Raw genomic sequence first — 13,124 nt, 5'->3', positions numbered from 1 at the left:
ATTTAATTCTTTTGACCCTGGATCACCACCTCATGATTTTGTCTTATCTGTATGACCTTGCACAGAACAAACACTTTTCTTTGTGTTCTGGACAGTACCAAACTGACAGGAAAGATTTAACAAACAACACTAGTGCTTGTGAATCAGACCTGGCAATCTGAGATACATGATGTGCCAAACAGGCAGTGAGAAATCAAAGCTCAGAATCAGATGGGATATTGCCAAAGTCAATGATTTGGTCAAGATAATCCAGGAGCTGCTATAACAAGATTAGAGAGTCTATTAGAAGCTAAAAAGATGAGTCTTATCAGTATGGGAACACAGTGCTGGAAGACAGAGAGTACACTATAGGCTGACTGTATCTGTGAACATGTGTGGACAAACTAGAGGATATTTTAGGACAGCATACCTTTCATGAATTTAAATGTTACTTAGGTTTTCCATTTGTCCCTCTAAAAATGAATACAGCTTAAGGGTAAAATTCAAGTACTCCCTTATGGACCCAAATACAGTTACTACACCATATTAATACCTTAATTGCTCTTGGAACGAGCCTAAAATGAGTTACAAACTACAGAATCATGCGCAAATAAGTGTAGCCATGGAAACTGTGAAAACATACAAACTTCAGTTGTTTTAAGAGAACATTAATACTTGCAATGGTATTCTAACCAGGGCTACGGAACACTATCAAAATGAAAATAAAATAAAAGAAAAAAAAATCCTGTGGCTGCCAAAAGGCATAGAGAAAAGAAACAACAGCACAGCTAAACTACCTGTGGGTCCCCTAATGCACAGAACATCAAGCTGTTCAAAGAAATGACATATAAAAAAACCTTTTTGCATAGCCTCAGTAAATTTTGCCACCTACTATTTTGTATAAGAAAACAATATTGTATAAAGCAATCTAAGAGGAAGATAAAACCTCTGCCTCTTACATGCCCTAGCAACCACCTATACTCCCTCAGTCCATTCTGCTTCTGGCAACACTTACCATTACCATCAGAAAGCTTTGATCTGTATTGTCAGCTGAACATATATTATTCCTGTAATTCTCCTAACCTTCCAACAGCATGGGAGTAGAGGGAACTTATTTGCTCCAAACACATTTGAAACAAAGAGGACAACTGTTTTGCCAATTTATTTATTTATTTATTTTTAAACTTACCAAGGCTAGCAAACAGCCAAGGAAAGCAGATCCCACTTCGAGAGACAGATGCCACCCAGGAGAGCAGCAATTTATCTTTTTGAAATACTAGACTGTCATGTAGTAGTGCAATGTAGAGCTTCACTGATATAAACTGTGCTAAAAAGCCCACGCCTGCTCACACTGAAGCCAATAGCTGCTTTTCCTTTCACTTCAATGGGCGCAACAAAAGACTGAGAGGTAGTCTAAAAAACTTCACTCAGTGTAGTATCTGTTATGTAAGATGTGTTACAAAATGTTCTATGCAGTTACGTTAACAGTAAAGCCTTCAAACAGCAAAGGAAGAGAATTTGAGGAAAAACTAATGCATTTTCAGCTGTGTTCTGAAGAATGAAAGTCAAAAGGCAGTCACAGAAAAACTGTTCACGATGGCAGAGAAGGTACAAAGGAGAAGGCTCCCACAGCAGTGAGAAGACTGTCTAAAAGGAAAGGGAAGAGGTCTGTGCCATGCAAACAGAGGCGGTGGAGAGGGTTACAGTGAGAAACATGTTTAGCAAGGCAGGCTGGAGCAAGCAAGACCATAGAGGTTTTGGGGGTTTTGCTTTTTTTTTTTTTTTTTTTAATTTCATTTGAACAGAATGTCGAAATGAATGGGGAGTCAGTTTAGCAGTCCAGAGAGAAGAACAACATGTACTGCACTCACAAGTTAATATGAGCTGGCAACAAGCATATGCTTTTCAGAGCCAGAGCAAACCTTGAAAAAGGATGAAGGCACCAAAGAAAACAGAAAATCAGTTTTCTTGATATGTGTCTCCAGATTTATGTAAACTTGGGTTTCCTGAAGAAGAGACGAGAAACTGACATACAGCTCCTCCTCTGTTTTCCAAGTCCTGTATATTTTACAGGCATTTTAGAGACCATGCAAACTCTGGATGTTCCTAGAACAAGATCCAAGATTTATATTGTCTTTACACATGCAGCTTGGGCTCATTCTATTTCTTGCAGGGATTTTAGATGCCCTCTCCATCCATACTCTAGAACTGTACATGATAACTGTATATTTATCCCACAGTGGTTTTCTCTTGAACAACTGAATCACAAGCACTGTCATGATCATAGAATCACAAAATGGTTTGGGTTGGAAGAAACCTTAAAGATCACCCAGTTCCAACCCCCCTGCCATTGGCAGGGACACCTCCCACTAGACCAGGTTGCTCAAAGCCCCATCCAGCCTGGCCTGAAACACTTCGAGGGATGGGGTATATACAGCTCCTCTGGGCAACCTGTTCCAGTGCCTCACCACCCTCATGGTAAAGATTTTCTTCCTTATATCCAATATAAATCTACCTCATTTTATTTTAGTGGTATTGTCATACCACTACACTCCCTGACAAGGTGTCTCTCATCATCTTTTTTGTAGGCCCCCTTTAAGTATTGGAAGACACCAGCAGGTCTCCCTGGAGCCTTCTCTTTTCTAGGCTAAACAATGCCAAGTCTCTCAGCCTGTTTTTACAGAAGAGGTGCTCTACCCTTTTGAACATCTTCACGGCCCTCCTATGCACTTGCTCTAACAGGTTCATGACTCTCTTGTGCTGGGGTCCACAGAGCTGAATGAAGTACTCCAGGTGAGGTCTCACGGCCATGATTCTTTTGATGCAGCCCAGGATACGGTTGTCTTTTTGGGCTGCAAATGCACATTGCCAGCTCACGTTGACTTTTTTTATCCACCAGAAGTCCTTTCCAGACCCAAGTCCTTTTCCACAGCACTGATTTCAATGAGTTCTTCTGTGGTCCGCCCTCATGTCTGGGATTGCCCTGACCCAGGTGAAGTACCTTGGGCTTGTTGAATCTCATTAGGTTAATGTGGGCCCATCTTTCAAGCCTGCAAAGGTCTGTCTGGATAGCACTCCCTCCCTCTGTTCAACTGCACCACTTAGCATCACTTGGTGTCATCCACAAACGTGCTGAGGGTGCACTCAGTTCCACTGTCCATTTCACCAATGTAGATATTAAAAAGTACCAGTCCCAGTAGGGACTGCTGAGAGGCACCACTTGTCACTGATCGCCACCTAGCAACTGTGACATCGACCACCACTCCTTGGATGCAACCATCCAGCCAATTCCTTATCCACCAAATAGTCCATGCATCAAATCCATGTATCTCCAATTAAGAGACAAGTATCTTGTGTGGGACCACATCAAAGGCTTTGCACAGGTCAACACACAACATCATTTGCTCTTTCCTTTTCCACCAATGCTGTCACTCTGTTGTAGAAGGCCACCAAGATAGCCAGGCATGATTTGCACTTTCTGAAGCCATGTTGGCTGTCACCAAGCACCTCCCTGTCTTCCACACATCTTAATATGGTTTCCCAAAGGATCTGCTCCATGATCTAACTGAGCACAAAAGTGAGACTGGCTGGTCTGTAGCTTCCCAGGTCTTCTTTTTTACTCTTTTTAAGAATGGGTGTTACATTTCCCCTTTTTGAATCACTGGGAACCTCACCTGACTACCACGACTTTTCAAACTTGATGGATAGTGGCTTTGCAACTTCACCTGCCAGTTCCTTCAGAACCCTAAGACACATCCAATTGGGTCTCATGGACTGATCTTCGATGGTGGATGTGACTTCATTCTCTTGGTCCCTGCCTTGAGACTTGGGAAGCGTAGTAAGAGCAATTTCTGGTGAAGGCTGAGGCAAAAAAGTTGCTGAGTACATCAGCCTTCTCCATGTCAGCTGTAACCAAGTTCCTTGTCACACTTATCATAGGGGTTATGATTTCTTTTGTTTTCCTTTGCTGTCTTGTGTACCTGTGGAAAGTCTTTGTGCTATTCTTCACATCCCTAGTCGAGCTTCACTCCAGCTATGCCTTGTCTCTCCTGATCCCTACACTACCAGGCTGGATCCCTATAATATTCCCAGTATGTAGGTCACTGCTTCCCCTGTCTATCCATTTCCATTTTGCACTTTTGTTTGGTTGAGAAGTCCTGACCCAGCCATGCAAGGGAGCTCTCTCTAAAATGTGTTAACTGATGAGTGACTTAAATGGTCTTTATATAGGCAACACTTCTCTACATAAGCTACCATGAAGTACTGTTTCAAATAAGAGTCCCATTTATCTTCTGTCTCCTCTCCCTGGTAAGGCTATCTCCCAACTTCCCATTTTCTTCCATAACTTTAATTCCTTTAGTTAACTTCCTTCAGACCAGTGGTTTTGTTTTGTTTTCCTTTATATCCCCACTATGCCTCGGGATCACAAGCTCCACTCTGCTCCTTTTCGGATTTCTCATGCCTGCCCTCTAATTTCCAGTGGCTTCCTTGTAGACAGCACCACCTCTAGGGTATGAGAAAGTAGTGCAGATCAAAATAAGATGGCTACCCTTTCTCTACTAGAAATAATAACATTTTGTACCACCAATAAAAAAACAAACACATTTTCGGACTAAGCAAGGGCACCCTGGGAACAAGAGATTAGGCAAGGGTTAGTCAATGGGAAAAATAAAGGAAGAGCACCCGAGTCCTTTTATTTGTAATGCTTATTTCCTCTCCTTAAAATCAAACAATTTAAAAGTAATTATATTCCTATATATAGTTACTTTTGGTGTAATATTTCATTTTCCAAAAATTATTTTTTTCCAGTTTTACATAGCAAATCTATCATATCACAATTACGCAAACCATTCAGCAAGAATCACCTATTCGAGGAGGTAAAACTGGAAAACATCACAGTCCAAACTTAGGACTACATTTAACAAGAGAAAGAAACCATAAGTTATTTATAACTGTTCAAAAGAACAACTTAAAGGCCATTTATTTTCTGTACTTGAAATAATAATGGATCATGTAATTACTTACTAGAATTTTTAATGCATTATCTTTCAAATCATGAAAATTGTTCAAGTCCTGCAAAGTCCATCGTAACTGAAGAAACATCTGAGAGTCAGTATTGGTTAATGCCTGATGGATCATTTAAATTGTCTGTATTTTGTGGTGTTTATGTTGGTGCAAACTATTTTAGGGGAAAATATACCAATAAGTAAAAACAAATTGCATGATTTACTAAAAAAAAAACCCACAACTCAGCTACCTCTAGGCAAAAAGAAAGGTACCTCACTCTCCCAGAATTTGATATACAAAGTAAGAGCTAGCACTAGTATGTAAAAATGCAGTTTAGTAAGCAGTTATCCCAAAACTACTAATTGACTGAGGCACGAGGGTGAAGAACCCTCCAGCTTTCCTTGTAACTTGTAGAAATCTTTGATCTCATCTGAAAACCAGAACTTCTCATACAGCACTCTCACGTTCATGCTGGAGCATTACTTCAACACTGACACAGAGGGATGAGTAGCATAAGGAATCACAAAATGGCTTGGGTTGGAAGGGACCTCAAAGATCGTCAAGTTCCAACCCCTCTGCCAGAGGAAGGGATGCCACCCACTAGATCAGAGTGCTCAGGGCCTCTTCCAACCTGGTCTTGAACACCGCCAAGGACGGGGCATCCACAACCTCTCTGCACAACCTGTGCCAGTGCCTCACCACCCTTTGAGTGAAGAAGTTCCTTCTAATCTCTAATCTAAATCTCCCCTCTTTCAGTTTTAAACCATTCCCCCTTGTCCTGTCATTATCTCATCGAGCAAAGAGTTGCTCTCTATCTTTTTTATAAGTCCCCTTTAAGTAATGAAAGGTCACAATGAGGTCACCCCAGAGCCTTCTCTTCTGAAGTCTGAACATCCCCAGCTCTCAGCCTTTCTTCATGAGAGTGGTGCTCCAATGAAGCATGTGACAAGCTGTCAACTCACATGCTGTAATTCCTGATATACATTGGAGATCAATCAACATGAGTACCAGACTCTTACACTTTGCCTTGGGAAAAGTGAGAAGAGCCTAAATAAAAGCTGTTGCTGCTAGCTATGTTGCAGGTGATGGCTTCTCTATCACTGTATTTCTAATAACTGAACACATCTTCTAGCTGGCATTGAAGTCTGCACAAGACAGAAACTCAAGGAATATATGAAGGTAATCACACAGAGAGCAAGCCACTGGATTTCATAATTAATGGTTGAATATCTACCCCCTGAATATGAATCAAAATCAACATTAAGGTGCTTCTGACTACATATATTTGCACAGTGTATGTGTTACAGTAATGGAATAAAAGTTACACTGAGAAGCATTGAAAAGTAAATACAACAGCTAAATGGTTTATATGGCACATACATATGTGCTTAGGGACGTGATTTACTGGGTGATAGTGGTAGTAGGGCAATGGTTGGACCAGATGACCATGGAGGTCTCTTCCAACCTTAATGATTCTGTGATTCTAGGATACACTACTTCCAAAAACTACAAACAGCAAAGGAGGAATCTGACTATTCCATGAGATTAGTCTAGCTTAATCTAGCCCCAGTGTGGGATCAAAGCATCTGTGCATCAAGAGATGTAGCTCCATGAATCAGAATGCAGATCTCTGTTTAAATGCATATAGGTATAAACCTTGCTTGTTCTCTTGTCTGCCTGCATGCTTGTTACAAATGCATTTCTTAAAGGAAAAAAGTATTAAGCTAACTTTTAGCTCTGTTCAGAATAAATTCATTCACAACTGCTTGCCAAAATGCTTATTCTTTCCAAGAAACTGCATTTTAAAGAATATATTTTGGTGTTCTGCCAGTTATATGTAATTTTATAAATATGCAGCACAGACATAGCATACTGTACATAAATAATCTAGGGAAAAATAATTTCCATTGAAGGCACTCTGAAAGGCTTCAAGGTGTGTATTATAAATGTAAAAAAAATGTAAGTTGGATAGATTTCATATGCCTCACATAACTGCATAATGACAACATATGTGGGACAGGCCACTTAACAGCACAGGCCATTTTTATCTTTTTAACTTCCAAAAGTATTACTAAAGAAACTAGTGAATCTGGACTCCTGAATTCAATAAGAATTTAGCCAGATTAACACTTGAACTTTGTTTTTGTTTTTACATCATTTTTCAGAATATTAGTCCTTTCTTTTCTTTCCTCAGTACCTCTTCTGTACCTTTTAAAAATTCCAAACAGCTCTCTAACAAGCATTTGCCATTTTTATCTGTATATACACACCCAGATGATAGATGATGAGGCTGTCATCAATTACTGAGTCTTTGAGAGGTACTAGAGCACAACGCTTAGTACCTTTAAAAAATAAATAAATAAACAAATCTTGTTTGTATCACAACACCATAATCAGGATAAGTGAAGATCTTTGTGTGCACCACATAGATTCAAAAGTAGAGTCTTCCACACACTGGGGAATGCTATCCTAGAGAGAGGGAAAGGACAGAAATAGAGAAGGTGCATCTGCTGTTTTTCAGTAAAGTTTAGTACAAAAGTTTGCTATTGTTACATGTCTACTAAAGGAGACAGCTTTAATGCTGCATTTGGTTCTTCCCTGTTCACTACACACTTTTCACTCAGCACATCATTAGCACTGTGAAGCTAAAATGAGTCATTTCCTCGCTGCTGGCCTTTCCATTAAAGACTTCTTACGCTATTTCTTGCTTTCACAGAGATCTTAGTAAAAGATATACACCACGTTAGCCTTATAAAAAAAAAAAATGAAAAAAAAAAATAAACATATCTTTAGGCAGACACATGAATTACCAATATAAACTGACCCATTGCAACTACTAGAAGGGTTTGAACAAAAACCCCATCTATTTTCCACAGGGTGACAAGGCTGGCCTTGGGTGACTAAGCCGCAATACTGTCATTAATGATATGGTACCCTGATGTCATTCTCAACGTTCTCAACACTCCATCAACAGCATTTTAAAAATGTTTTTCCCCAGTATTACTTTTACTCTTAATTCCACTATAAATTTTTAATGGGTTCTTTAAACTAGTGATGAAACAATGTTAATGAGGAAATCATTCTTTCACAATACAGACTTTTCAACTACCTAATTGGTCTACGAGAATATTGATTTTAACTTACCTATACCTATTTATATTGCCTGAAAATCTTCCCCAGGTTTCCATTTCTATAAACTCACATAAGCATCCTTTTTCCTGTTAATATTTCAAACCATGCAGCCACTACTAAGGGACAGGCAACAACTCATTAGCAAGGTGTGAGTGTCAATAAAATTAATTAAACAATAATGGCAGAGCTGTTCTCCTAGTCTTAAACCTAGAGCACTCTTGTTTTCTTGATGCCAAGTCAGGAAAGTATTACTGCCTAAATGAGCTGAGAAGCTCATCGTGGCATTTTTCCATATTTCAAGAGCAGAGACAAGGCTTGAAACAGGCTTCACATATGGCCAAAAATAACCAGATAATTTAATGCAAATGATGGCTCTGAAATCAAGGAAACTTTCATTCCTTTTTTGGTCCCTAAAGAGTAAACATGCCTTTTTAAAGGGGAATAGAAGAAAGACTTTCTTCACTGAAACACCAAATTCTAATATTTTCAATGAGCCACTTTTAAACAATCTTTTCAGAGAATGGAAACCTTTGCAGAAAACTTCACTAAATTCTACATTTGTTTTGTCCAAAAAGAAGAAAAATTATGTACATCAGAAGTATGCTTAAGCTCCTTTTCAGTATCCAAACACCTGAGTATCTTTCTCATTTAAAGAAAATTTTGGCCATATCTAAATATAGGCATCAGCCTCATTCTGCAAGTCTTGAGAGACAAATTTATTTTATCACATAAGCTATGAAGGATTACACAAGAAGTCTGTTCATCATAGCAGTAGCTAAAAAAATTCTTAAACTTTGACTAATATTTGAAGTTGTGAAAGAATACAACTGAGCAAACAATTCCTCAAACCGGGAACAAATAAAAAATTTAAAAAATAATAAAAAGGAGTTGTTAACTTTCAGGACAGGTATATAATGTAAAGTATTATCTTGCTGTAAGTGTTGCAAGCTTGGAACCTGCTTACATGTTGTCAATATTTAGAAAAAAAAACACATGGTTGACATGCTGCTGTATATTTTTTCAAGGATTCACAAAAAAAAAAATCTTTAGTGCCACTTAATAACATGATACTTCTAAAGACTCTGCAGAAAGGGAGGTGAGACGTGAGACTAACATGCCTTTTAGATTAATAAAGTTATTTAGGTTGGAAAAGACCCATGCAATCATCAAGTCCAATCAACAAACTAGCCCTAGTAAGTGCACCATTAAACCATATCCCTAAGCACCACATCCACACATCTCTTGAACACCTCCAGAGATGGCAACTCCACCACTTCCCTGGGCAGCCTATTCTAATGTCTGACTGCCCTCACTGTGAAGAAATTATTCCTGATATTCAATTTAAACCTCTCCTGGTGCAACCTGAGAGCATTTCCTCATGTCCTCCCACTTGTCACCTGAGAAAAGTGACTAACAGCCTCCTCACTACAACCTCCTTTTAGATAGTCGTAGACAGTGATGGAGGTATCCTTCCCAGCCTCTTTTTCTCCTGACTAAACAGCCTCGGTTCCCTCAGCCACTCCTCAAAACTCTTGTTTTCTGACTATAAAACTCTAGTTCTTCTCTGTACATTCTTCTCTGCACATCCTTGAGCAACTCAGTATCTTTCTTTTAGTGAAGGGACCAAAACAGAACACAGTACTCAAGGTGCGGCCTCACCAGAGCCAAGTACAAGGGGACAATGACTTCCCTAGTCCAGCTGGCCACACTATTTCTCATACAAGCCAGAATGCCATTGGCCTCACTGCTGGCTCATGTTCAGCTGGCTCCCAGCCAGCATCTCCAGGTCCTTCTCTGCCAGACAACTTTTCAAATACTCTTACCCAGGCCTACTACTCTGCATAGGGTTGTTATGCCCCAAGTGCAGCACCTTGCACTTTTCCTCATTGACTATCATGTATTTGGACAAGGTCCATCGATACAGCCTATCCAGATACCTCTGCTGAGCTTTCCTACACTCAAGCAGATCAACATCTCCACTCAACTTGGTACTGTCCATGCATTTACTGAGGGTGCACTTGATCCCCTCATCAAGATCATTGAAATATTAAACAAAACTGGCCCCAATTGTTGCGTGTTTTCCAATCCTCCCCTACCTTCCTTAGGATTGTAAATATTAAGATCTTCAATTACTTCAAAACCAACACTTCGAAATAGTTCAACTGGAGGAAGATCTTCCTTGAGTTTTAAGAGCTTATTTTATCAGAACGAGTGAGATACAAGGTCTATAAACCTTATTTCATCTATTTACAATTAGAGTACATGCCTGTGGAATGGTAGGCCTTATCCAAATATAAGCAGGACCATGTAACTGGTAACAGCACCTTTCTCCATTACAAATGGAAGTGTATACATTTATTTAGGGATTTAATTTTCCCTAAATAAAACATAATTCTGAGTAAAGCTTAGACAAATGTCAAGATTGACTTCCATTTTGAGACGGATGCCATGCTGCATATCTATTGGCATTGCCCTCTAAAAATCAGTGTACATAACCACTGTCTGGATGTTAGATTCATCCCACAGAATGCTCACATTTAATTTACCTCCATTTCTGTGTGTCAGAACTAAGCTCTCTTCTCCTGTCCACAGTCTGACCACAGAGCTGGGCTTTCTGCACTGGTGAATGTTGATTACAATCAGCAGCAGTGCTGTCTGCATACCTGTTACTACATGTGCTGGGGGAAAGTGAGTTAAAGTAAAGAAGAAACTATGACCTATCTCCTGGGGCTAGCATTGGACCAACTGTACTTAAACGAGGCCTAACTAAGGAAAGGCGATTCTAACTACTAATATTATTAAGATGCATAACTGTCCTAACTTTCCACTTAACACCAAAGAGTACCACTTCCATAAATCAGGCTACATATTTAAAGGCCTGACAACAGAACAACTGACACTAGAAAATACTGACCGTATTTCCCAAAGAGTCTCAAAACTAATGGGAGCAAGACACACTTCTTGTTATGTGTATCGCTACCATAAAAACTTCCTCCTCTGTGCAGACAGAGGGTTAAAGAATGAAGTACTACCAATACAGAAGAAAAATGCTTTCTTGCTTGCACACATGGTATGATCTTCCAATGAGAGAAGGGGAAAAAAAGGAGAGACAAGAAGAGATGAGACAAGACAAAATGAGAGAAGAAGACAAGATATCAGGTACATGAGAACTGATCAGATATCAGGTACATATGAACTGATATTCTTCATTCATTCAATATTTTTCAGAAAACGGACATGACACAATGATAGATCCTAATCACTGCCACACCACGCTACAATCGGACTGAAAAACTAAAACATAAAGTTTAATTAATTACTAAGGCTTGAAGTGGTCAAGAGCCTGATACGGTACTTTATCTGCCAAATGTTCAACTACAGAGAGATTGAAAACAGTCAGTTTACAACAACTGAAATCTAGGTCTGGAAAAAGTAAAAGAATCCTTGAATTCTTGGCACAGGTAATTTCCACAGAATGACATGGAGATTACAGACAGACATGGTTTATGTGCTTTTACATCCTTTCAAAAATCATGCATTCACTAAACTGTATCTCTAATTATGAAATAACTGAAACTACTTTGCTGTAGAAAATATATTTCACCTTCTTGAAGCTGGACTGGTTCTGCTGAGTTTTCACCACTCATTAAAACAACAAAGCTTGCAGCTGTTCGGACTGATGCTTGCCACGTTGACAAGGCAATGGGTGGTTCTTGGCAAGGGAAAAGAGCTCTGTTGTTTATTGGTGATCCCATCGTATAAACACATGGCCTAAATTGGAGGAATAGAGATTGAAGTTAGAGTTACAATAAGGAAGACTGAATTAAGTTTTCTGTCAAAAATGAAACATATTGTTGTACTGCTTTTACATTTAACCTTCTCAGCTATGTAGATATCAAAACAGTATGACATGAACCAACCAAATTATCATCTTAGCCATTTAAGAGAGCATGAAGAAAAGAAAAATTACTACAGTAATTTTTGCCCATACAACAAAAGAATAACTCTAAGTATTTCCTTCTTCCACATGAGGAAATATTTTCCAGCCTCTACACTGGAACCGCAAGACCAACGAATTTTCCTGAGTATCTTCTACAGATGCCATTGTAGTCTTCACCAGCATCTGTGACACACTGTTGTCATCACACTAGTGCTTTCATTACCATTAATCCCATCTCTCTGTACAACCTGGTGGCTTGTCCAGACTTAGAGCAATAGATCTAGCACTGAGCCTCATGCAGTCACAGCCTCCATAAGACTTGACATTTTTGCATTTCTTATTGTAATTAAGGAAATGCATGCTAAGTCAGCTGCCTTGCAGGGTTCCAACCACGGCACATGTAATGAAAAGGATGTATTTCTTCCATATCAGCCTCAGCTTCTCTCGATTTTTCCATATAGTGATCTTCATTGTGGTATTGACCTTTCTGCAGTTTCTGCAGCCTTCTCACTGTTGCACCCTCTTCATCTGCTGCCCCCTTGCTATCTCAACAATATTTCTATTTTGCAATGGCTAAGATCTGAGCATCTTCTTTACTTCTCCCCAGATAATTCCTCCATTCAAATAATTCCTTCCCTAAAGCCAAGTCTCAACCACACAGAAGGAAAGAATATGAAAATATTACTTCTACAGCTTTTTTTTCTCTTCCTTTTCTAAGGGTTACCTGTGCTATTGGATCCAGAGTTGTCCATGGTGCAACCAAGTTTCTATAGCCTAATTAACGCATGCCAACTCAGTTGCTTCAAGTTTCTGTATGTGTGCTCTTAACCCACAGCAAACACAACATATTTAAAGGCAGTGTACATTGATGTGTTTTATCTTAGATTTGTAACAGGCATACTGTCTGTCTCACACCTGTGAGACCAAGAGCAAGTGAGTCAGTTACTATGATTTCAACCTGAAGAAATTACAGAGGAAAATGTTACAACTTGGAAAAGGGGCTGGCAAAACAACACCGAACAGAATGTTGTAAAGCTGTGCTTTAATGCTAGCAGAGGTTAAAACT

At 39.3% G+C, this 13,124-nt stretch overlaps 1 protein-coding gene across 16 annotated transcripts in view; it reads right to left on the bottom strand.

Moving 5' to 3' along the window:
- The window catches only part of AOPEP (aminopeptidase O (putative)), a 202,101-nt gene that overhangs the window by 168,338 nt on the left and 20,639 nt on the right, over window positions 1-13,124 (bottom strand). For all 16 annotated transcript variants that reach the window (XR_014319300.1, XR_014319301.1, XR_014319302.1 and 13 more), the window contains one exon: window positions 11,723-11,889. Coding sequence is in view for 13 of the 16 variants with exons in the window: in XM_082782694.1 (XP_082638820.1) it covers window positions 11,723-11,889 (167 nt within the window). In the remaining 3 variants the exon portion in view is untranslated. The remainder of the gene's footprint in view (window positions 1-11,722; window positions 11,890-13,124) is intronic.

Source organism: Aythya marila (genome assembly GCF_965140915.1).
Source record: "Aythya marila genome assembly, chromosome: Z".
NCBI classification, from domain to species: Eukaryota; Metazoa; Chordata; class Aves; order Anseriformes; family Anatidae; genus Aythya; species Aythya marila.
This window is presented reverse-complemented; position numbering and strand designations above follow the sequence as displayed.